This window comes from Chrysoperla carnea, chromosome X, assembly GCF_905475395.1.
Source record: "Chrysoperla carnea chromosome X, inChrCarn1.1, whole genome shotgun sequence".
NCBI classification, from domain to species: Eukaryota; Metazoa; Arthropoda; class Insecta; order Neuroptera; family Chrysopidae; genus Chrysoperla; species Chrysoperla carnea.
In genome coordinates, this window is record NC_058342.1 from 23,300,774 (window position 1) to 23,327,239 (window position 26,466).

At 30.3% G+C, this 26,466-nt stretch overlaps 1 protein-coding gene and 1 long non-coding RNA gene across 3 annotated transcripts; one reads left to right on the top strand and one right to left on the bottom strand.

The window, feature by feature from the left end:
- Positions 1 to 23,213, top strand: LOC123302539. Its single transcript, XR_006535533.1, has 3 exons — positions 1 to 171; positions 3,933 to 3,934; positions 23,166 to 23,213. It is a non-coding gene; the product is annotated as an uncharacterized LOC123302539 (long non-coding RNA).
- LOC123302498 (long-chain-fatty-acid--CoA ligase ACSBG2-like) lies at positions 872 to 26,466 on the bottom strand. 2 transcript variants are annotated; one of them, XM_044885443.1, is made up of 13 exons: positions 26,277 to 26,466; positions 9,737 to 9,922; positions 9,531 to 9,665; positions 9,160 to 9,358; positions 7,638 to 7,739; positions 4,899 to 5,048; positions 3,570 to 3,820; positions 3,343 to 3,508; positions 2,751 to 2,885; positions 2,538 to 2,687; positions 2,194 to 2,334; positions 1,928 to 2,050; positions 872 to 1,156 (listed from the first exon to the last, which is right to left on the bottom strand). In XM_044885443.1, the coding sequence occupies exons 2-13, from the start codon at positions 9,916 to 9,918 to the stop codon at positions 959 to 961; spliced, it is 1,932 nt and encodes a 643-aa protein (XP_044741378.1). In that variant the 5' UTR covers positions 9,919 to 9,922; positions 26,277 to 26,466; the 3' UTR covers positions 872 to 958. The 2 variants fall into 2 exon arrangements, with proteins under 2 accessions (XP_044741378.1, XP_044741377.1); XM_044885442.1 differs by lacking the exon at positions 26,277 to 26,466 and adding an exon at positions 9,993 to 10,162.

The following is a 26,466-nucleotide window of genomic DNA, read 5'->3' on the forward strand; positions in this document are numbered from 1 at the left end:
GACACTGGAATCCGGATTTATACTGGTGAGAATCAAGAACTTTTTCTTGTGTTTTCGTGTGGGGGCCTTACCTAAAAATTTCTTTTTCTACTATTCCTTTTTCCTCCCTTTCATCGTATGAGCGCACTTTTCCTAAAAACTTGTTGTCAAAAATGATTTTATTTAGTTTTTGTACCCTAAATATGAAATATATCAGAGTATATTCAGTTTTATTCCAAGTTTGTAACGTTTAGAAATATTGATGCTAGAAACAAAATTTTGATATAGGTGTTCATAAAATTAACGTAATTAGTCCATTCCCGTTTGCCTGTCCGTTAATACGATAATTCAAAAACTCCGGACCAAAAAAGTTTAAATGTAAAATTGTTTCATATAAAAAAGTAAACAACTTTTGTTTGAAACATTTTTTTGTAAATAACTTTGTTTTCACGTGAGAGTCTAAATTAGGGCAAAAATTGAGTTCCCTTTTTCTCAAAAACTATAAAAGATGGTTAGTTAAAAATTGGATGTAGCTTGATTGATTCAGCTGGCCCTACCTGCCTCCCCATTCCCTTGGCGACGCCCATGTTTAGATCCTTTTTATTCGACAATCCTTTTTTTATGTTTACTTGATACACTAGATTGTCATATAAAATATCAGTAGATATAGCGCAAGTAAAAATTGTTTTAGAATAAAGTCAGTAGCGGTATCCATGAAAATAAATTTTTATTTATAAATGATTAATTTTTTTTAAATAATAATGGCAAAAATCCGTAGATTGTTACTCTAAAATCGGAGACCGAAGGCACACCTCGAAAACGGGATAATTCGGTCCAAAACCGCCAAGTTAGCAGCTTTGACTGTACAAATTTTTGAAATAAAAGAAAAGGCGATATTTGATTTGATCTTTATTGAAAGTTAAAACCATAATTAAGTATAAAATTTGTATAATAATTTTTTTTTGGATATGCTTTTTTTTTATTCTTTATAGAAATTTTCTATTAGATCCGCGTATTTTTTAACAACAACGGAACGTTTGATCTTTAAAGTTGGTCCTAATTCTCCAGTAGCAATTGAAAAGTCTGTAGGTAAGATGGCGAATTTTTGAATACGTTGTGCATTGGAAATTGCTTTTTTGTTGACCTCGTCGATACCCGCTTGAATGGCAGCTAACATCTGCAACAACACCAAATTAATAATAACGGGTCTACTAGTACTTAGATCTAAAGTCCATCTGTTCCCTCACTGAAAATAATTCGTCATCTGGAGGTGAAGCGTATCTCTCGGAACGTGTTTTTTAAGCAAATTTAGCTACAGGATTCTTTCGAGGCTAGAGGTAGTGCAGAAAGCCCACAGCATCTATGCCAAGATTATTCCCAGAATTAACGGCCCAAAGCATAGATCCCAAAATTCTATATCTGACTCCTTGAAGGCATGGTGGTTTGATCGCGTTTGATATGCATGGTGGTTTGATCGCGGTCCAGGTCAGTAGAGCGTTTGGAACGGCCACTACTATGCTATACTATTCTTCTTCAGTGAGTCGGCAGTCCCGTTCCCATTTTTATCAGAATGGCCTGGTACCCAGATTACCCGGACTGGGATAGTATAAGCCAGGTGGTTCAGTTCCTCGAAGTATTCACAAACCTTGATTGAAATCTTGGACTCTCAATGGCCAGATGCGACCTGACTGACTTAGAAAACGATGAAATGTGTTCCCCTGTAACCTGCCGTGTTACATATTCAGACACATTGCAAAATGGCGAAAGTTTCTGCTTGAAAAAACCATGAGTAAGACGTATATTTTGGTTTATTTTAGGTCAATAAATCCCCACTTTAGATAGATCTCCGTCCCTTGACCCACTTGTAAAAAGTTGCGGCCAGGGAACAACGTCGAATTTGTTTTTTACGCAAGTTACTTTTTTGATAAAGTAATTTTTTTTAACTTACCTTTGGATTTTGTTCTTTTAACACTTCGGTTACAGTTGTTGCTTCACATCCTAAGTCTTTTAACCATCTAATAGTTTCTGGAGCAAGAGTATCCAAAGGTGTTCCATCTGGATCGACTTCAGACTAAATGAACAAATTCAAAAAACACTTTTAGCATAATTTCTGCTTCAATATCAAAGGAGCAAGGAAAAGCAAAGATTCTATTTCGGGGATAAGATAACTAGGAAGGTGTTGAAAAGGGAAGTTAGTGAGTGCGTTTAACTTACTTTGAGTGATAACAATATTGATAAGAATTTTCTCTTATCACCAATCAAAACAGCATTGCTTATGAAAGGTAATTCAGCTTTGAGATTATGTTCGATGAGTACAGGTGGGATATTTTCACCGCCAGCAGTAATTAACAATTCCTAGAAAATAAATTTCATTCATTTAATCTACAAATAGGATCGGCTTCTATTAAAACATTTCGGGAAAATTACTAGATCTACGAAAGCTATTCGCACGTATGTGATTGTATGTCAACCAACTGGCTAAAACGCGACAATTCATCGCGTAATTTTAGAAGCAACGAAGATTATGACTTAGCGTGGATTCAGTTCTTTAAACTTACCTTAATTCTCCCCGTAATATGTACAAAACCATCATCATCGATCCGTCCAATATCACCAGAATGTAACCAACCTTCTTCATCCACAGCTTCTTTGGTCTTTTCCAAATCGTTTAGATAACCCATAAGAATATGACGTCCCATCATACAAATCTGAAAAAATTTGTTTACTTTTATTTCAAGTATTCATTTTTTTGGCGATGATTATTAACTTACTTCACCATTTCCTTCCTCATCTGGATTATCAATTTTGGTTCGAGTACCAGGAATTGTTCTTCCAATTCCATCGATACGGAAGGCAGCGTTTGTGTTTGTTGTATGCGCTCCAGATGCTTCACTCATTCCAAAACACTAAAAAATTGTACAAAAATCTAGTTAAACAAGTCTAGGGGTATTAAAAACCTTGAATTGTGATTGCTCCCCATTTTAGATATCGTGGGGTGGACTCTGTGCTCACGTGGGTGAAATATTTCAAGTTCCTTGTTGTAAAAGTGTCAAAATTATGTTTTTTGAAGCCTTGAAGTTTAAGTTTACTTGGATTATTAATAAAAGTCGGTCGAGTTTAATTTTATTCGATATTAAACATCCTTTACCCCTTTCCCCTTTCTCAAGGTCTTTCGAGAAATTCCCCATCTTCGAAATAAGTCTATTTAGGGCAAATAAATAAGTTTATCCAGTTTTGCTTGCTCCTAAATTTCCCTATGGCCCTTTTGATGGTGAAATTTTTGATATTAATCCATTTTCATGGACATTGCTCTTAAATTTTCGTAAGCTGTTTCCGGATGAAAATAAAATTTGAAAAACTTACTTCTAAAATACATATATCCAATGATAAGAAATATTTTTTAACATCAACTGACAATGGGGCAGCTGACGATAAGAAATTTTCACATCGACCAAAACCTAAAGCCTGTTTCACACGTTTAAACACAATCGCACTTGCCAAACTGTATCCCCACGTATGTGATGGACATCTAAAATAGAAATTCTCAAATTAATAGACGACCGTCTCTTTAAGTACCAGAGTGAACTTACCCATTAATTCGATCTTGATTATGTGCCATGCCTTGAGCTTTTGCCCACGACGATAACATCTTTTTCAGGTAACCATTTTGTGCAGCAACTTCTTGCATTTTATCATAAATTTTTTCCCATACACGTGGTACAGCCAAAAATTGGGTTGGTTGTACTTCAATTAAGGTCTTCACCAAAGATCCTTTTAAGGCATTTTTGTCAGCAAAATAACATTGAGCTTTCATCTGTATTGATGCATAAATATCCACAGCCTAAACAAATTTTTCATACATTAATTTGTCTTGAATACTTCTAAGTATGTTATCTTTTGAAGCGACAAGCCTATTCCTTAGTTTTAGGCAAGTTGGGTACAAACTCGTCAAGAAGTTTATAACAATATGAGGTATACCGCAAATGGGTCTTTAGTAACTTGATCTCTGTGACCTCTTTGAGAATAGCTCGTCACTTGGGCGCGAAGCGTCTTCAGATTGAAATTTTGTTTTAGGTAATTGAAGCTAAGTTTCTGAAGAGACAAAAAACAGGCAGCCCACTCTGTCGAAATTGCTCCCAAAATCGGTTGATTCAAAATTTAGAACATAAACGTTTTATATCTGACTTCTTGAAGGCTTATACAAGTGTAAAAAACATGCGTGGAGGTTTCATCGTCCTCCAGGTGAGTATGTTATTCTAATCTCAGCGATTCATTTCCTCGAAGTATTCACAAACCTCGATTGAAATCTTGGAGAGTCAATGGAGAGTTAAGTGCGGCTTAAGATTTTTAACTCGAAAACTGGAGGGGTTGGAAAAAAATGTCTAAGAACATTTTTTGTTAGTTTTGATCCCAATTACATGATAAAATAAATTTTCCCCGAAGCGATTTGGTCAATAACACTTATTTATTTAAAAAAAAATTAGTTTAAACAATATCCTACCGGGTTATCCACCGGCAACTTGCACCTTTAGGTTCAGGAGCATGTTTTCAATGAGACCCAGGACAACTCGTAATTGTAGTTACTTAGTTACATATACGAAGGATTAAAAAAAAACTTTTGGTGCGGTTTGTGTATATCGTGATTGATAAATGATTGCGTTTCAAGGTCAATATCAAATAATAATGAAGGTTGCTTGAATACATAAGTACATACTATGGAAAAAATAATTGTATATAAATCGCATGACATATAAATTTATTTGAAAAAAATGTCAAAGTTTAATTATTATTTGTATAAAATTGTAATAATAGACCTAATAGAGGTTGAACGCGATTTATTTTGTTACAAAGTAATGATTGTAAATTATGATGCATTTGAATTAAATTATAAGTGAACATATTGTTTTATTGTTACCTACCTGTGCGGCCACATGACTTAATGGTAAATAGCTGACAATTACATCGTGTCCGTCGCATTTCATGCCGAGATATTTCATTGCGGCTGTTGCATTGTAGATAATGTTATCGTGGCTAAGCATAACCGCTTTGGGATTACCAACGGTACCACTCTGTAAAAAGAAAACATGTAAACATTTATGGAAAATTTTTATCAAAAGAAATAAAAGGTGTTTTTAAAGGTTCAAAGATTTGAATCTTTGAATTTCATGCCAAGATATTTCATGGCGGCTGTTGCATTGTAGATATGAGAAGGTGGTCTATAATCATCCCTCTAACTATTCGAGATATGTATAACGTCGAAATATTTTTGATTTCTTTATTCAAGATTTGTTCAAATTTTTAAAACTATTCAATATTTCTCAAAAGGGATCGTTTTATTGACCTTGTAAGAAAAGGTATAAATGATCCTATTGCATTTTTACCCAACAGTTCACATAAAATATCAAGTGTCCTTTTACATTGTATCAACGATTAGTATAAAAACAAAAATCACTGGTAAAATCATCTAAATCAACACATTCAATGATGGGGGATTATTTTACCTATTATAATTTTACGCACAAAATAGGGATCATTTTAACGTATGTAAAGGGGATCATTTAAGCCGTAACGACATATTTGAATATCGTCATAAATACTGACCTTAAAAGTTATTATATGCTATTAAAATGTGTTATAATGTTATTTAAAGTCAACAGAGTAAAACAAATTTTAAGACTAACACAAAAAAAGAAATTTTGCGTTGAAATTTGTCTTACCAATTTGTCTTGTCATAAGCAGTAGAATTAATATTTTTGCTACACAAAATAGCTTAAACATCGCCATAAGTTTTTGTTCAATGATTAATCTATCGATAAATATACTAGATGGCTCTAATCGTTCACTTAAAACAAAGAGGGATCATTTTACCCTGAGGGATCAATATATACCACTTTCCTCAAATGTTATCGTGGGTAAACATACTCGTTTTGGAAAAAAAAAGACCGAAAAAAATTTCCTGTAATAGTGTCCCATTTTTGAACGCAATGGCTAAAAACTTCAGAACCAAACCAACTTCTCTTTAGTCGACAAACTTAACCCAACCAACTCGTAATAACAACAATACTCCGGATATATAAAATTTTCACTCTATTTTTTCCGGGTCTATTTTTCCCGATTACCAATCAAAACATTGTAAACATAATTGTATCAAGAAAATAATCGTAAATCCCGTTATTGGAAGTAAACTTAAATGAACTTATCTAATCTATCAAAAAAATTGTATATCTTATATCATTTCAAGACAAACAGGAATCAATAATGTCTCATTTATCAAAATTCATGAAGTCATTTCGATTATCGGACGTGTCAGAGAAACGAACTGTACACGCCACTGTAAACCTTTGCCCTGTAGGTAAAGAGATTGCATTGTAAATGTTTTGATCATGTTTAATATTAATGAGCAAAATTAGGCCATGAATAGTTAAGGTAGTTGTTATACGAATCACTTAATCAAACCAGAAATCATTTTTGAATTATCTTTTTACAACTAATGATGCAAAAAAAATTTATAATAAGTTAAAATATCACGATATAATATTTTATTGATCAAATTTAAGGTGTTTCGATACCAAAACGAAAGTATTACCAAAAAACTGAAATTTTGCGGTTCAATTAATAAAAATTTATAAATTTCAAATCGATTTTCTATACGGTTTACGAGAAATTAATTATTAAAAACAGCCCTTTTTACATGGTGCTATACGAAGAAGTCGTAATACATGTTGGTTTTTTAGTCTATAAGTGCTTTTAAAAATGTTTTATCATTTACATAAAAAACTTTTATCAATATTCCTCAAGTTTTAAGCTTTAAAATCATACTAAAATTAAGAACTGTACATAAAAATGACAAAATTTTTTTGGTAAAAACACTGACTTTGATTGTTAATTTCTCCCAAACCATACAGAGAATCGTTATGAATTTTTCACAAGAGGCATATAAAAGAATTATTAAAAGTCATAAAAACATTTTTTTAAATTGAGTTGACTAAAATTAAGTCAAAATCAATTATCAGTTGTTTAAATTCATAAACATAATGAAATAAGACTTATATTATATATTATTAATATTTTTATTAAAATATGTTGGTATTTAATTATGATATCATTCATGAACGCGTTATATATAATCTAAGGAATTTTTACAATTCAAATTTGCGCACAGAATACGTTTTAATGTTTTCGATAAGCAAGAGAGTAGGAAGCCTGGTGATAATATTAAACAATTAATTAAGGAAGTATACGGTAAATTTGTGTTGAATTTTTTCTAATTTACGTTTGAGATTTCGTTCTGTCTATTAAAAACTTTTTCTTGGAAGCTCAAGTTTGCCGCTTTAATAAAAGTTTTATAAATCCTCGATTTCCGGAGTTATTGAATAAGAATACTCATAAGACGACATATGTTTTTACAAAACTTTAATTTATTATATCTTGTGAACTATACGGTAAAAAGATTTGATTTGAAAAGTATAATCTTTCGAAAAAATATTTAAAAAATGTGGGGTCAAGTTTAAGTGATTTGGGTAACAAACTACCTTAAGTAAATATTAAAGTTCTAAAATCGCGTGATGGAAAACAATTAATCAAGACAATTGTATCTGTAAATAAAAAAAAGATAAAATTCCTTGAAGATTTATCAGAATAAAAAATCTGCAACTTACAGTATAAACCAAAGTACAACATTCGTTTGCGGTAACAGTTTTAATCACTGCATCCAAATCGTTATCAGGTAAGGATTTTCCAAGTTCCAGCACTTGTTGCCACTAAAAAAAAAAATTTAATTAAATGTTAATAAAAATTATCTCTTATGACGTACAGTGTCTTACAAGAATAGTGGGCTAAAAAGGGTGGTTTAATTGAAACCATTTTACTGTTAATTATTGCTTGTTTACAATAATTTTTCAAAAATACACATGAATAAAACCCCACTTAAATCTCCAAAATGGAAAAGAAGGTCTCCAGAAGGCCAGGATTATAGCTAATTAAAGATATCCTGCATGTTTGACCTCCGTTGACCTCCATCATTTAGTTTTAGTGCCTGTCATTTGTCCTGGATCCTCAATAACCCTACTTCACTTTATACAAAACTTTTTTTTTTAGTTAGAAAATTCAATTTAATTTCCAAATTATTTCTTGGGAGAAGGATATTTTTCGAAAATAAATTATCTTAATTGGGGTCGTAAGACTGTACATATTAAATTAGAACCTGGAGGGAGGGATACACGGGCTACTTCATCCATTTCTACTTATTACTTGCATCCATTTCTACTTATTACTTGCTTATTACTTGAATTACCCCAGAAGATTCTACAATTATCACACAAAAACTTCTGGACCCATGGTGATTTCACTCCCTCTTACCTCAGATTTGTGCTTAATAACCCATTCTAAGGATAGCTTTACGTTTGATACGATCCAGATTATTGGTAGCTCACTGGTTTTTCCAGAATTTTTATCTTATAAAATTTTCTCGGAAAAGTCTCGGGGAAAATTATGAAGCGAAGAACCAACATTTTTCGTATTGAAAAGTTCATTTTGGAATAAAATTAAAATGAATTTTATCAGTTTTTCACTAGGAAATAATTTTTTATTGCTCTACTAATTATTTGAAATACGCTAAAAAGCATTTAAGGATGTTCCCTCGCCAGTAATAGAAAAAAATAAATTAGTAGATAAGGATCCGAATTTTTAGTATGTTGTAGTTAACGATACATAATATTAAATCAAAAAAAATTTGGGTATCTTATCGATCAATTAAGAGAGTTTTTATTAATTAAAAATACACTAAATAACATACCATCCTCATATCATGCTATGTTATTTAGTGTATTTTTAATTAATTAATTACTCTCTTAATTGATCGATAAGATACCCAAATTTTTTTTTGATTTAATAATATGTATCGTTAACTACAACATACTAAAAATTTGGATCATTTTCTACTAATTTATTTTTTTCTATTACTGGTGAGGGAACTTCCTTAATGCATTTTTATTCAAAAAATAATAATTTTTTTTGCCATTATTTCTTGAAAACACAAAATTTTTGCTTCACATATATTTTCTTATTTTGAAAATCTTTATCACTTGTTTAATTTTTTTTGCACTATTTTCCTTGAACACACTGTATCGATATTTATATCATATCAGAGAAGCTAATTAGATAATATCTAAATTTACTTACACTGTAAACATTTGGATGATTTTCCACAGTACCAGAATACTGAACGATTGCTTTTAAATCGGGCAATCGATCACGAATTTCCAGAATTTTCTCTAATTGTTTTTCATCTTCGACAACCACAATATTCGCTCTGGATGTTGAGCAACAATGATAACATGCTTCCGGTGAATTTGTTGTGTAAATACCCGCGGCAATTCCTCTAAAATTTTTGATTACACAATTTCAGTCCATAGAGTATTTAAGGACGTTCCAAATCTATTGTTCTCAAAGATTGTCCATAAATTTTGGATAGAAATGATGGACAATTTTTGGTTTGCATTTCTTGGAATAGTTTTGGAATACCCTGTAAAAAGTTTTGAAAAATTTCATACCCAGCATGAATTGCAGCTAAATCCGAAATAAACCATTCAGGTGAATTGAATCCCAAAATACAAACACAATGATGTCGTTCCAATCCCAATTTCAAAAATGCTTTTGCACAAGTGCGTACTTCATTTTGGTATTGCCTGTTCCCATCCAGAAAAAAAACCGTTTGTTTATAATCCAGAAATAAATTAAAAAAAGTTTCAAAACTTACTCGTAAGTTAATTGTCTCCAAACTTTTTCATCACCTTGACGCCAGGAAAGCGCAACATTTTCACCATATAAATTAACAGCTTCATCCAACAATTGAGGCACTGTGCGTACGGGTATTTTATCATCCAAATCGGTTCGAACACGCACTCGACCATCAATTTTTGTTGTATAAATATCAGACATTTTTCTGTTAAAAAAAAAAAACAACAATTCACTTAAACACTTGAGCGAAAAAATCACACCAAAAACACACTTACAACTAAACTATAAAATTACTGCCCAATTTCAAAAAATTAATCGGTTTTTAGAAAATTTGTTATCTGGCATGACATTGAGGAAGGTTTTATTCAGAGGTCAAAATGAGTGGACTTTTATCAACATGTTTTTTTAGAATAAAATTTATTGAAAAAAAATAAATATAAAATGTTTTCATCAAAAAATTATGATATTTTATAAACATACTACAACCCGTTTTTAGATTTAGAATTGATCGTACACACGAGTTCGTGTTTCCCCACTCTTCATTCAATTTTTAGTCGATACCAAAATACAATTGAGTTCTTATTACTTTTATTTCAGTTTTACAGTTTACAACATTACACTCACTGGTCAAGCTTTTATTTAAAGGGACTTTCTCATTTAGATTTGCAAAAAAAAAACTTAAAGTATCTTAGGGGAAAGTGTTACAAAATGATCCCTCGTTGTTTTAAGTGAACCATTAAGGATGTATGAGCACGGTAGTTGGGGCACAAATTAAAAAAATTGATATTATCAATTTTGATTGTGAATTATGTTATAACTTGAAATAAGACGAAAAGTAAGAATACAATATTTCGATATCTGGCGTATTTTTCAAAATATCGAAAATTTTGTTTAATTATTTATCCATGAAGTTATAACATAATTCATCATCAAAGTTGAAAATAACATACAAATAATTTCAACCCCAAATCTACTACCCTGCACGTACATCCTTTTTATAGATGGAGACACTTGTTTTTTTTCTTTTCTATGTCATTGCTAATATGTTTACTTTATATTAAACAATTTTTTTTTTAAATTTGTTTTCATTCGTTCCAAGTGAAAATTATCAAAAAATTTCAAAATATGTCGTTTTTGAGATTTTCCCATAACAGCAATCAATGTATTTTATATCAATTTTCAATGATATTTTTCTTAAAAATTTACATGGGCAGCTAAGCTGAAATTTTAACCACATATTCTTTGAGTAAAAGTCTACCTATACAAAAATTTTGAAAAGAGTCTAAATCAGGCATGGACAAACGTGGCTTAGAGAAGTCCCTCAGACTTATGTAACTAACATACGAGTGAGACAGTGATAACCTAACCAGTTACAACCAAAAATATAAGTAAGACAGAGAGAGAAAATTTTTTTTTCTACCTATTTCATTACTATTAGAGAAACTGAGATAGGTAAAAGAGTCGTATACCCGTCTCGCTTCTTCCTCTATGAGCAGTGAGGACTTGGATAAAGAGACGCACAATAAAGTTTATGGCACACAATAAAGTTATAACAATGGTGACTTCGACCTAAAATAACTCGCCCATGCCTGGTCTAAATATGGTTTAAAGCGGAACTTTTTAGTTTTACCTCCCGCACCATTGGGGTGAAGGGGGTAGCTGTCATAATGAAATAGACCGTTTTTTTCCTAGTTTAAGCCTTTAAAGATGAATAAAGGAACCCCCTTGACCGCAATGGCGCGGGGGGTTGTTTTATGATTTTATTCAATGTTTTTAAAGTTTGTAACGATTAGAAATATTCAATGTAAAGAATAAATTTTTTTTAGACGTTTAATACAAAATTTGAAGGCAAATTAAAAAAAAAATTTTATTGGTTAAACAACTGTTTGTTTATATTAGCGAAATGATAATATTTAATTCGGTGCAAAGTATTAATTTTTTTATTAATTTAATTAATAAATCTGTATAAAGAATGTAAAATTGTAATTTTTGCTTGCATATTTTTACATATTAAGCATTTTTTTTCAAATATGAATAACACATTTTATTGCAAGTTCATGAATATTCATGATTCATGATCACAGAGGCAGTCATAGGGTGGTTGCCAAGCGAGTGGTATCCTTACGCCACGCGCCATAAGGAGGCACTGAAAATACATTGTATTTTCCAATTTTTTTATATTTTATTTTATTTATTAACGCTTAAATAAACTTAATTACAAGAAGTTCATTGTGAATTAGGAGTTGATCGCATAGGTTAGGTTAGGTTAGGTAAGGTTAGGTTAGGTTAGGTTAGGTTAGGTTAGGTTAGGTTATATTGGCTGCCCACGAAGGACACACTTAGGCTATAGAGCCCATTGTGATACCATATATGTGCTTTACCACCTTTCCGCTGATAATTTCATTTATCAGTTCCTCAATTTCAGAGGTTGAGTGCACCTCCTTCATGCATATACCATGCACTACACCAGCCCATTACCCATATATTAAATTAATTTTGTTGCGACGGCGGGAATCGAACCCGCTGGTTACGCCTTAACCATCTGAGCTAATCGGGCGACTGAAACGACTGAAAAAATCTCACCCAAGAGCAAGAAAATTGGTTCTGATTGAGTCAGTACGATGGAAGTCTTTTTTTGCGGTAAATCCTTTGATCACAATAAACACAATTTTGGAGTCTCTTAAGAGGAAAATTGTGAATTATTTTATTTTATAATTGTGATTTTTAACACAGTACCTTATGGAAGAACTAAAAATAATGTTAATTGTACAAAAATTAATCGGTGATTGAGCTTCAAAAAAGTTTTCATCATAAAGAAAATTTATCAAAGATTCTGTTTATGAAAGAAAACAAAAAACTTTTATTGAATCTTTTACGATATTTTTAGAGCATTTTATTACATTTACGCCATACAAATTGCCTAGTTGCCTAGTTGAATAGTTGACTAGTCATGTGACGGCCGGACTACCTTAATAGCTTATATCTTTCATTTTATCAATTAATTTTAATTTTGATTTCAGATCTTGTCATCTATTCTCGCACATTTTCAAATTTTAACGAAAGATACCTTGAAATCGACATCAGGACAAAGGCCTATTAAGGTAGCCACTTCTCCATATTTGATCGGGAGACTCCAAAAATTGTATTTTTGATTGTTTGTTCCATATTCAGGTAAATGCAACACTACTGTGAAGTATTTGAAGAAATGTTTGAAGGATAAAAGGGTATTATCGTTAGTCAAAAATAAAATTATGAAATTTGAAAAAAGTTAATATTTATGTAAAAATAGACTTAAATTTTCTGATTTCGAGTCATACATTTTTCTTTTATAATATTAAAATTAAAAATCGTAATTAAAACTGTATATCACGTGACTTAAAACGCGGGTAATCCCTGATGTGATGTCATTGCGGAATGAGTCATAGACCATCAGTTAGTTCAGTGTAGACAGTTGGGTATAATATATGCATAGATAAGTATTTATATTTATATTATAATCAGATGTCTAAGAATATATCTATTAAAATTATAGTGATACCCATATTACGTCATCAAATTGAATGCCCGCGTTTTTGACAGTTTAAAAAAGTTTTAAAATAGAATTTAAGTTTTTGGCAAGAAAGCGTGTTTATTTTTCCGAAATAAATTTTTGGTGGCTTTTTATTAGCAAAATCAATATTTTGACGTACTTTTTCAAATATAGTAGAATACCCTATTATTTAAAATTTTAATTATGGGATCCAAAACTACTATGTCTCGATTTTCTCTGGCAACCCTAAGTTCAATCCAGTAATTTTTTTTACTGTACGCTTAAATTTTGCTAGGACCATCTCCGGAAATATTTAGAATACAACTGTAATGAATTTTATTTAAAGGTAATATTGAAATAAAAATAAAAATTTGAAAGTGAATTATTTAGATATATTGTTAACATTGATTCTTTCAGTATTTGACACAAATTTTCATCGTCACAAGTTGATCAACATTACTTAAGTCTTTTAATTGCGTACCTTATAGTTTATTATTTTTAAGAAAACAATTTGTAATAAACTATTGTAATCGAATCAAGAGCAACGTAGTTTTAACTGCAAGTATTGTTTACAGTTTTATCTATATAATATACAGAATGTTCGATTTAAATCTAGGCATATAAATATCACGGGGATGACAGAATACATGCGTTAAGCAATGCATCTAAGTAAGAGGTATTATAGGTGTTATATGCAATTGCAAAAGTTACTTGTATCGTGGCTTATCTGTTGTAGCTCATCTATTCAACTAAGAAACACCCACTCTCCAAGCATCTTACAACTAACTCAACGCATACTGAAGCTTTAACACATGTATATAATACCTTCCACTTAGATGCATTGCTTAACGCATGTATTCTGTCATACTCGTGATATTTATATGCCTAGATGTAAATGGAACATTCTGTATATCAAGGTATACTAAGTTTAGTCTAAAGTTTGTAACGCTTAAAAATATTGGTGGTACTAACAAAATTAGAGTCCATCAATAGAGTCCATTTCCTGTTGTCTGCCCGTTCGTCTGTCCGTCCGTCCGTCTGTCTGACAACACGATAACTCAAAAATGAAAAAAAATATCAACCTGAAATTTTTACAGTGTACTCAAGACGTAAAAAGTGAGGCCGTGTTCGTAAATGAGCAACATAGGTCAAGTGGGTCTTGGGTCTGTATAATCTATCTTGTTATCCGTTAGAGAGAACAAGAGTTTAAATATAAAAAATGGTCCTTATAAAAAAATAAAAAACTTGAAACATTTTTTCGTAAACATCACTGTTTACCCGTGAGAGCGTAAATTAGGCGCAAATTATATTATAGCATGTATTATATCAGTTATGCGGGTATGATATGTATGTACATGTGGTTCCCTAAGAGTGGCTATCTTGTTTTACTTTCATGGCGTAAAAAAAAAACATACGATTGTGTAATCAACACTTTCTATACATGGTATTTCAACAATTAACTCAAACAATTGTTTTTTTTTTTTCACTTGTTTAAATAAAATTTGAATCCGTAAATAGTCAACTAAATTATTTAGTTGATCAGGAATAAAACTTTTGTGGAATTATTTATAGCTTTCGCATTTTAATTCCTTAATTACTAACAGCTAATTGGTAATAAAATCTAATAAAAAAATATTTTTGTCACATTTTTCATCGATGGAAATTATTAGCTTTGATTTTATTTTTTGAGTTGCTTAAATTTTTTTGCTATAGTATTACTACGAGACAAGACCATAATATACCTTTTGGCCCAAATGGAGGGTAGGAATCTTTGGTCTTGAAGATACAAATCAAAAATTGTTTAGCCATGATAATATCTCCTGTAACATCCTGTCTTGTCATTTAGTGGTATTCTTATTGTGTAATAGCGGGCTTAATAAATTCATTAGCATGTGTTCAAGGACACCAAATTTTTTATGAAAATTCCGTATACTCTTAAGTTGATTCAAGGTCTTTGGCCGGTGTACACAATGATTTTCAGATAACCTCATAAAAAAGAATCACATAAATAGTCTAGTAAATAAAGCATTTTACCTCAGATTCAGGTAATTCATTTCTGATTCAATGTTCCTTATAATAATTTCTTCTACTCCTCGTAAAAATGGAAATTATTCATTTTCTTTTCGTTGAATATCCCGTAATCTCCGGTTAAAATTTTTTGATGCTTTTTGACCAAAGAAAATAGAGTATTATTTTTTAATCGACTTCAAAAAAGGAGAAGGAGAAGAATTCGAATTTTTTAAATTTTTTATGATTATTTTTTTATTTGGTCCCATTTCAATTCTGGCTGTTCTGACAATAGCATACACGAGAGAACCAAATAAGTCTTAAATTTGCATTAAGTATGTGCGCGGCAAATGGACGAATAATTCAATATCACGCCAACCGATTTCGATGATTCTTTTTTTAGTGACAAATTAGTAAGTGTACTTCAGATTCACAAAATAAAAAAACTTTTAAAATAAAAAAATAAAAAATAAAATAAAAAATCGACTAAAAAAAAAAACTATTCCAAAACAAATTAATATGCTACATTTATGGTTATTTTTGGAGTCGGTGTCAGTCAAGTTAATGTAGCAAACTGTCCTGACACAGTTGTTTCCTTGGATAATACCGACTTCAAAAATAACAATAAATGTAGTTACATTATCGTTATTTTTTACTTTTTAGTTTAAAAGTTTTTTTTTTTTATATTCAAGTGCACCGGTTTTATCTCCCACCACCCCCTTAGACCCGGGGCTGCATCTGAGAATTAATTTATAGCCAGCTCAATACAAGAACTAATCGGGCAGAATCGAAAGAGTGCGAAATGTCAGCTTTTCGATTTTTGGAAAATAGATCTTAAAGAGAAAAAAACTTCCCACAAACAAACAAAATTTTAAGAATTGCTCTTTCGAATTAAGCCATTTTCATGCTCGTTTGAGACTTCTGCTATTTGGCAGAAGGGCTCAAACTTCAAATCAGCAAAATATCGTGTCACATCTTGTACATTAATATTTTTTTTGCAATATAAATGGTGCCCCCTGTATGAAATTGGCATTGATTCAATTGTTGCTTTTTCATTGTTACTTGCGTGCTACCGTCATTGAACGCATGTTTACTTAGAACAAATATTATACAATAAATTTTATGCTGTTACAAAGTACAGCAGAACCAAATAACATGATTTCCATTTTGAGACGACTGGACAATTATATTCATTTACCTTATTAGGGTAAACATTGATAAGAAATGATTTTGTTTATATTTTTGTTAAATTTATAATTACTTAAACCATATAAATTAAATCAAGTTGGTTTATTTATTGTATTTGAGAAAATAAAAATTGTTTGGCGTAAGTAAATCACCTGACGTTTATATGTAAAAATATTTTCATTTAAAATGATGGAACTTTAAACTTATGAAATACAGGATGCTTTTTTTAAGTTGGCATATGGTTGAAACTAGAAAAATAATTTAAATCGAGGAAAATGCTTCAAACGAAAATATTAGTTTAAAAGGGACACATCTTATACCGACATCGAATTCGATCTAAGTTTTCAAATTTAATTAAAATCTCACTCTAATTCATAACTGACAAACATTAGATGAACACTTAAAATTAGAAAGTTGTTCTTTATAAATATGCACAAATTTTTTGTTTGAAACATTTTTTTGTAAATCGAATAGTTTAGACATTAATCTAGCTTTTTGTACGTTTGTTCATTCAATTTGATAAAAAATGCTCTTGATCGAAAAACAAACAGCTTTAATTGGATTTATTGACGCTGGATTTGATTTATTTACTGTTTATTTAAAAACTTCCAGGCACACGCTTCTGTGTAACATCGCGCCCCTAGGATCGTGCCTTACGGATAATACACTTCTGCTCATTTTGATATAAAAGTTCGATAATTTACAGCCAAATATTCATACTACGAAAAAAACTTTGGTATAGGTGTTCATAAAATCACCAAATTAGTTCTTTTCAGATTGATTTAGTCCAGATGGTTGTCTGCCTATCCGTCCGTGGACACGATAGCTCAAAATCGAAAACATATATTAAGCTGAAATTTTTACAGCGTGCTCAGGAATAAAAAAAAAGTTTGAGGTCGTAAATGAGTAACATAAGTAAATTGGGTCTTGGGTCCGTAGGACTGATCTTATAAACCATAGATAGTTAGACGTAGAACAAAAGTTTAAATGTAAAAAGTGATCTTTATAAACAAATAAACAACTTTTATTTGAAACGTTTTTTCGTAAACATCACTGTTTACCAGTTAGGGTGTAAAGTAGGACAAAACTTTGGTAATGGGTGCAAGTGTAAGATAGACATACGAATTGTCTAACGTATATGTTGTACACGCACATGAACAGTGTTATAGCAAAATGAGTCGACACGGCCGTTGTATAACGGCATAAGAAATGGGTAACAACGTATTTTATATTATTCTATGCAAAGGAAAGCGTCACGGATCGATTAAAAATTTTCGAAAATCAAAACAAAATCTTGCGGCTGCCATAATTGTGGTTTTATAAACTTTTTTAATTTATTAAAAATATAATAATAACAAAGAACTAGCTCGGCCCGTGAGGAATTCCGCTCCCGTAGTTACCGTAACCTGTGGCTACCCTGTACCCGTGGCTAAAAACAAAAACCAACAAATTTCGTTGAAAAGTGGTGAAAAAAATTGAAAGTCCTTAAATTATTATTAGAAGAACATGTATTAAAAATAGTATTATATGTCTAGAGTATTAGGAGAGCATTTGTAAAAACTAACATGTTTGCCTAATAATCTTATTATTTAATATTATATTTGTTCGTTCAAATTATTTGTCTAGCCTGTTCTTTCCTAAGCGGTACATTTTTAGACCGTGAATATATTTTTCGTTAAACCTAGACATAATAAGCTTAAAAAAAGGCGAGTGAATCATGGAATTTCATAAAGGAAAAAGGCATAAGCGTGGGACAGAAAAAAACTTGCTAGAGTAATAATATATAAGATAAGATGCTGGCATTCCACAGGATATTTGAACAGTTCTATACAGGATATTTGAACAGTTAACTCAGTCAATTGTTTGTTTTCATTTGTTTTAAAAAAAATTCACTTTATTATGCTTAATATTTTTTTATTATATTAATTATTGAAAATTAATTACGTCAAGTGAATATAATTAAATAATTAATTTCTTTTGTTTAATATAAAATAATGTATTTAATTTTCTCTCATAAAATATTAAATTAATATTAATATAAAATAAAAACTGTTTAATTTGTATAAATATTTGTTGTATAAGGTTGTAAAATGAATTAATTTATTTTTAAGGTTAATAAAAAGATTATTACTGTTCAATATTTATAATTGTTAGAATTATTTGATATTTAATATTCACTTCGATATAATTTATTATTGCGATTCGAAGAATTCATACAATAAAAGTTTGACCATTCTTTTTAGTACCTAATCCTTATCGAGTTTGGAATCAATATTTTATTTCAAGGTCTAAATCAGGCATGGGCGAGTTATTTTAAGTCGTAGTCACCATTGTTATAGCTTTATTGTGTGTCTGTTTATCCAAGTCCTCACTGCTCATAGAGGAGAAAGCGAGACGGGTATACGACTCTACTACCTATCTCAGTTTCTCTAATAGTAATGAGATAGGTAGAAAAAAATTGTATCTCTCTGTCTTACTCGTATTTTTGGTTGTCACTGGTTAGGTTATCACTGTCTTACTCGTATGTTAGTTACAGAAGTCTGAGGGACTTCTGTAAGCCACGTTTGCCCATGCCTGGTCTAAACTAGAATCTTTTATTTGGGATCAATAAGTTCCTTTATGGAAGATGGCAAAATTATGGATCAATAAGTTCTTTTATGGAAGATGACAAAATTATGAATTGTAGGTAGATACAGGTAAAAATATAGGAGATAAATGCGAAAATTTATTTTAATTTTAAAACAAGTGAAAACAAACAATTGACTGAGTTAATTGTTGAAATACCATGCATAGTCAGTGTTGATTTCTTTATCACATTACACATACAAACATGTGACAGATACATAACTGATAATCAAGTATAGTACATATTATAAAATTTCCGCCTAATTGACGCCTTAACGGGTAAACAGTGATGTTTACGGAAAAATGTTTCAAACAAAAGTTGTTTAATTTTTTACATTTAAACTTTTGTTCTATCTCTAACGGTTTACAATATGGGTCCTACGGACCCAAGACCCAATTGACCTATGATGCTCATTTACGAACTTGACCTCAATTTTTACGTCCTGAGTACGCTGTAAAAATTTCGAAATCTTTTTTCGTTTTTGAATTATCGTGTCCACAGACCGACGGACGGACAATCAGAAATGGACTAATTAGGGGATTTTATGAACACCTATGACAAAATTTTTTTCCTAGCATCATTATTTTTAAGCGTTACAAACTTGGGACTAAACTTAATATACTATGATATATTTCATATATACATGGTATAATTAGACCTATTTTACCATTAATTTACCTGAAAACAGGCGTGGATCTAGAGTTAAATTTTGTGGGGTCACAGATACAGGAATCCCGATCTATATTGGTGAGAATCGTGGAATTTTTTTGTCTTTTGGTGTGGGGGCTTTAGTTTAAAAATTTTTTTTTCTACTATTGTCCATTGGGTCTTGTAAATCGTAATGCAAGAAGAAGAACAACAGTTTAAATGTAATATTGCTTTATATAAAAAAAGTAAACAATTTTTGTTTGAAACTTTTTTTCGTAAATAACTTCATTTTCCCGTGAGAGTCTAAATTAGGGTCAACAATTTAGTTCCTTTTTTCTCCACAACTATAAAAAATGGTGAGTTTAAAATTTGTAGGTATACCTTGATTGATTCTAATTTCATACTAAACTCATCCGATAACTGAAATTTTGAATTCAATATAATTTTACTTTTTTTTCAAGCAAGTGAGTTTTTTGAACCATTTTTGTGAATCTCTAGAGGGGGGCAGCTTCTCCTACTTGCTTCTCTTGGCGACGCTCATGTTTTAGCGTTTTACTTTTTGTGGGAATTATTTTTGAAATTCGGTATAAAAATTTTTATAAAAAACTAACTTACCGTGTCAGGTAGAAAAAACAATGACGATTTGAGTCAAGACCGTTTAAGCTGAGTCACAATCGCGCCACAATATTTGAAAAGATGAAAAGTTACAAAAAAAATTCGAAGATTTACTAAAAAACGTATAAGATGAAATATTTTGAATATTTAATTTCACTCAAATATAAAATACAATTGATTATACCAAAAATGGAAAGATATTATCGATTGAATTCCGTGAGAATAATATTTTAAATTAAATGTAACTGAAGTATTTCAAATAATATTTTAAAATTATTATTTATTGAAAATTAATTCCCGGAATATAAATTCAAAATAAACAGCGATTTTAATTTGCTAATCAGTTTTTCAACATTTTTATACCTTGTGTATATGAAATTTATATCATGGTATACTAATTTTAGTAAAAATTTGTTAGAAATATTGATAACACAATTTTGTTATAGGTGTTCATAAAATAACTTAATTTGTTCATTTCCGTGTATGTGTCCGTGAACACGATTATTCGAAAACGAAAAAAAGGTATCAAGCTGAAATTTGAAGCGTGTTCAGGACGTAGAAATTGTGTTTGAGTTCTTAAATGAGCAAGATAGGTCAACTGAGTCTTGGGTTCGTAGGTCCAATCTTGTAAATCGTTAGAGATAGAACAAAAGTTTCAGTATAAAAAATGTTTCTTAGAAAAAATAAACAACTTTTTTTTGAAACATCTTTTCTTAAACATCATTGTTTACCCGTGAGGGTGCAAATTAGGACAAAATTTTGGTGTCAATTTTCTCCAAAACTATAAAAGACAGGCAGTTGAAAATTTGCTCGCAACTTTAACTAGTGGTCTTATGAAAGTGTTTTGAAAAACGAAAAAAAAATTTAGAAAATACGTTCAAAGTTCGAATATTTTCGAAATTTTTCACAAATGGCGACCGAAAGGCTACGATAATTATGTTGGTTATTTAAACTTTGCTAATGTATTTAAAATAATGCAATCACTGACATTCAACACTTTCTATACAGGGTATTCCAACAATTAACTCAGTCAATTGTTTGTTTTCACTTTTTGATTATACAGTCAAAATCTCCTATAACGACATCGTTCATGGCAGCGAAAGGGTGCAAGGGGAAGGCACCTACTCCACCTTGGACAACCTTTATGTTTCTGCGTCTAAATATTGTTGTACAGTAGAACCTCGATAAAGTAAAAATTTTCATAAATTAATAAATTTTTTTGTTAACTTCGTCATCATCAAAGTTGAAAATAAGGTACAAATAATTTCAACTCTAAATTTAAAATTTCTTTTCTGCTTGTACTACCTTAACTTTTTTAGTGGTTATAGGTACGTATATTAATTGTTATTTTGCTGTATTTTAGCCTAATTTTTTAGCCTACAGATCTATTTCTAAACATAATGGGTCATCCTATATTTAACATTTGGATGGAAAGTTTTGTTAAATATACATATGATGGAATAATTATGTTTTAGTGGCAGATGTTACTAGCAACTAATATGGGGAATATTTCATTAAAAATCACCCTTCTCCGAAGAAAAATGAAAGCTCGTTCGCAAAAAGATAAGCTGAAACATCAAGGTCGGTTTCGGTTTATTTAATTATGATATCATTCATGAACGCGTTATATATAATCTAAGGAATTTTTACAGTTCAAATTTGCGCGCAGAATACGTTTTAATGTTTTCGATAAGTAACAGAGTTAGAAGCCTGGTGATAATATTAAACAGTTAATTAAGGAAGTATACGGTAAATTTGTGTTGAATTTTTTCTAATCTACGTTTGAGACTTCGTTCTGTCTATTAAAAACTTTTTCTTGGAAGCTCAAGTTTGCCGCTTTATTAAAAGTTTTATAAATTCTCGATTTCCGGAGTTATTGAACAAGAATACTTATAAGACGACATATGTTTTTACAAAACTTTAATTTATTATATCTTGTGAACTATGCGGTAAAAAGATTTGATTTGAAAAGTATTATCTCTCGAATAAATATTTTAAAAAATGTGGGGTATAAGTTTCAAGTCGATTCTCTGGACGGTTTACGAGAAATTAATTATTAAAAAGACTGATGTTAACTAAATTGTAGTAACAAATTTGAATTTTCAGTTAACCTTATAGTTAAGAAGGCTTCTCTGTTTCAAAATGTAGTGAATACTTTGGTTGGATGTTATAGACGACTTAGGCTAATGATAATTGGTCACTATAACCGATATGTCGTTTTATCAGACTTTTTTAAGACTGAACCTATATTGACATATATGTAAATACATTTGGTTTCAATCTGGACCAAGCTAATTTTTGGCTTGGAAAAATTAGCTAATTAAAAATATTTTGATTGCGTGATTATTGAATGATATTTGAGAGTGAAAATATTACAGCAGAGAAATAATGTAAATAATAAAATTCATTTTACCTTATTTCACCATATTTCTATCACTAGTTTTTTTAATTTACTGAGTACGACTTATATTAAACTAACTTAAATAAAAATATTAGAATGGTAAGTAAATTATAGTGATTCCTTACACAACGACGTATGCTCGAAAAATTTTCATTCTCTTTATGATTAAATAACTCGAAAATGATAAGATTTTTGACCATAGACCAAAGTTTTTTGATGAAGTACGATTTATTTGTTTTTATTTAGTGAGTTTCTTAAAAGGCCACCTTATATTTTGAATTGTTTAATTTTGCATTGTATATTTTTAATTGTTTATATTCGAAAATCAAATTATTGATAAATTATAATCAAATTATTGTTAAATTATAGCTTCCTTTCATTCTATTTTCATACTCTGTACATATGGAATATATATCAAGGTAAACTAATTTTAGTCCCAAGTTTGTAACGCTTAAATATATTGATGCTACGAACAAAATTTTTGTAGATGTTATAAAAATCACCTAATCAGTCCATTTCCATATATCTGGCGGCCCTTCTGTTAGTCTGCCCTTTTACCCGTCTGTAAACACGATGACCCAAAAACGAAAAGAGATATCAAACTGAAATTTTTAAAGCGTGCTCAAGACGTAAAAAGTGAGTTTCAGTTCGTAAATATGCAACAAGCTCAATTGGGTGGGCTCAAAGAACCCACTTGCTTAAAAAAAGTAAAATTCTACTGAATTCAAAATTTCCGTTATCGGATGGGTTTAGTATGAAATTGGAATCAATCAAGCTACCTATAAATTTTCAACTAACCATCTTTTATAGTTTTTGAGAAAAAGGGAACAAAATTGTTAACCCTAATTTAGATTCTCACAGGAAAACAAAATTATTTACGAAAAAAATGTTTCAAACAAAAGTTGTTGTTTGAAATGGACGAATAATGTTAATTTTTTGAATACCTATATCAGAATTTTGTATGTAGCATCAATGGGTTTTATATGGAAGCGTTACAAACTTGGGATTAAACTTAATATACTTAATAAGGGTAAAAAAACTAAATAAAAAGAAATTTTTAGGTAAGGCCTTCACACAAAATCACAAAAAAAGTCCACGGTTCTAACCAGTATAAATCTAGATTTCAGTGTCTTTGACCTCCCAAAATTTAACTCTAGTGTTGGTTTCTTATACTTTTCTAATTTATTAAAAATAATGCAAACACTGACATTCAAAAATTTCTATACATAGTATTTAAACCATTAACTCAATTGTTTTTTTCACTTGTTTAAATTTATAGTCCGTTTAAAAATACTCACAATTTAATAATGTATTAATATATTTAAAAAATCAATAATCCAATTGCAAAAAAAATATAAACAAAAGTTGAACTTTCATTTATTCTCTTAAACTTTGAGGTAACATTTTTCCATATAAAACCTCATTAGAAAAGTTTCAATAACACATAAGTATTTTGTAATGATATGATTTCGAGAAAACAATCAACCCATCAAATCAATCATAACTATTCAGTTCAGACAACTTAATAGCATTCATGTCTCACAAGGTTGCATAATTATTTTAAAACTTGAATCAGATTTTGCATAAAATGAATTTTTTTCCCGCATACTTACAATATATAAGTGATTTTTTTATAATTCTTTGATTTACACTTGAATAATTCATAAATAAAACTTTAAACACGAACAGCAAAAAGGCGCCGAACACCTAAACCTAATGAATTTTTTTAATCGTCGACGGAGGAGTCTGATTATGAATAAATCATCATATATTGTGTAAAAGGGCACTGCCAAACAGAGTAGTTCTTAAAAGCTGCAGGTGTAGATAACAAATAAATATTATGAAAAAAATTTACGAGCAAATAAAGTTGGAAAAATTAGGACCAGAGGTGAAAAACAAAGGGATCCGTTGTTCCCAAAATTTAATTTAACGCTATAATCGAAAGCTTGTGTTGTTTTCCTGTGAAATGGGACTTTTAAAACAATAGAAAATGCCTTTTGCAGTTCCTATGTTGTAGCGAGATTCTTCCAATCATGTAAATGATAGATAGAGCGATAAGTGTCTCCGTATACTCAAGAAGAATGAGAATAAAATAAAATATCTTTGCCATCAGCGTCGCGACTCATATAATGTCGCTCAAAATCCATTTTCTACACTCTCATTTCGACTTTTTTCCACATAATCTTGGTGCGTTGAGTGATGAACAAGGAGAGAGGTTTCATTCAGATGTGCGAAGAATAGAAATAAGATACCAAACACAGTGGGATCCACCTATGATGGCAGATTTTTGTGGGTTCTTCAAAAACAAAGATTCAACGTCACACAAAAGGCAAAAGAAAAGTTGCTATTCAAATTAGACCTGTTTCTTTTAGCTCAAAATAGTCGCTAATAGTAGAAAATTTAAAATTAATGTCATTATGTTAAAATTTGTAATGCTTTTAATTTATACAAATTGATTAATCGATGTTTTTTGTCCTTTTTTCAATTTTTTTACGGATCGCTGTATCTGTAAATTTAGGCCTGTTACAATAAATTTACTTTCAGTTTTTAATTATGTCGGGCAATTGTAATTCAAAACAAGTAAAATTTTGTCAGTTGTTTAAAAAAGTTGAAAAAGACCTCGCACAAGTTATATGTAATCTGCATTTCGGTCAAACTTTTTCAAATTTTGGGGGATGATAGTTCAAGTCATTCTGAATAAAAGTTCCCACGGTCACAAGTCATGAAAATGACAGGATTTCAAGTTACCGCTAAATTAAAATTGGAAAATGTACTCATTTATATAAAAAAAAATATTGTAATTTATCTGTCAAAAGTCATGTAGCTGAAAATATTGATTTTAACAATTCATATTATTGATCCACTGAACATTTAACACTGCTTCTTCTTTGAATTTCGTTACATATTCTTCAAAAAAACAAGAATTAAAAAACAACACCCTTACATTAAAAAACACACGTATGCATGTAGTTATACATATCTGTATGTGTATTTGCCTATACACACATAGGCATATATTATACAAATAAGTATATTTTCCAACTTTAATTTAGCTATAACATGAAATCCTGTCATTTTCATGACTTGTGACTAAGGGAACTTTTCTTTAGAATGACTTAAACTATCATTTGCCAAAATTTGAAAAAGTTTGACCGAAATGTAGTTTACACCTAATTTGTGCGAGGTTCTTTGATCCCATGTGCTATGTGACTTCTACGAAAGAAAAAATGGAAAAACCTGCCAAGTATTTGTGTGTAAACTTTAATCCGTGGGAATCTATATTTTTGGAACTTTTTTTATACGAAATTTTCAAGTGCATTTGCTAGCACTTGACTCTATGCAAGGCAGGAGTACAATGGAAAGAGAGACTTGGGTAAAGCAAATTACGATTGTATATCCTTTGTACATTTTCCTTATACACAAATAAAACTTATAAACAAAGTGTAAACAAAAATATGGTAGCGTGCCAAAAATGCAATTACGCTCATTAAAAATTCAAAAGCATGTCAATGTGAAGGAACAAATATAAAATTTACTTTACTAACCTTACTACAATAAAACTAACAATGCACCCTATAACGCACGATAAACTTATTCCAGTTGATGCACCGATTTAGATGATATCACATACATGCATGTAAAAACAGTTCTTTCTTAAATGATTGTCGAACGATAAAGATCGATAGAACACTTTGTGAAAAACAATAATGAAACAATAAAAAGTTAAAAACGATT

What these genes read in the sequence shown, in the direction of transcription:
- LOC123302498 (XM_044885443.1), bottom strand. Translation starts at nt 9,918, where the DNA reads ATGTCTGATATTTATACAACAAAAATTGATGGTCGAGTGCGTGTTCGA. An exon ending in GTTGTACTTTGGTTTATACT is followed by an intron (nt 5,049 to 7,637) that starts GTAAGTTGCAGA and finishes TTCTTTTTACAG; the next exon opens with AGTGGTACCGTTGGTAATCC. An exon ending in ATATTACGGGGAGAATTAAG is followed by an intron (nt 2,335 to 2,537) that starts GTAAGTTTAAAG and finishes TTTATTTTCTAG; the next exon opens with GAATTGTTAATTACTGCTGG.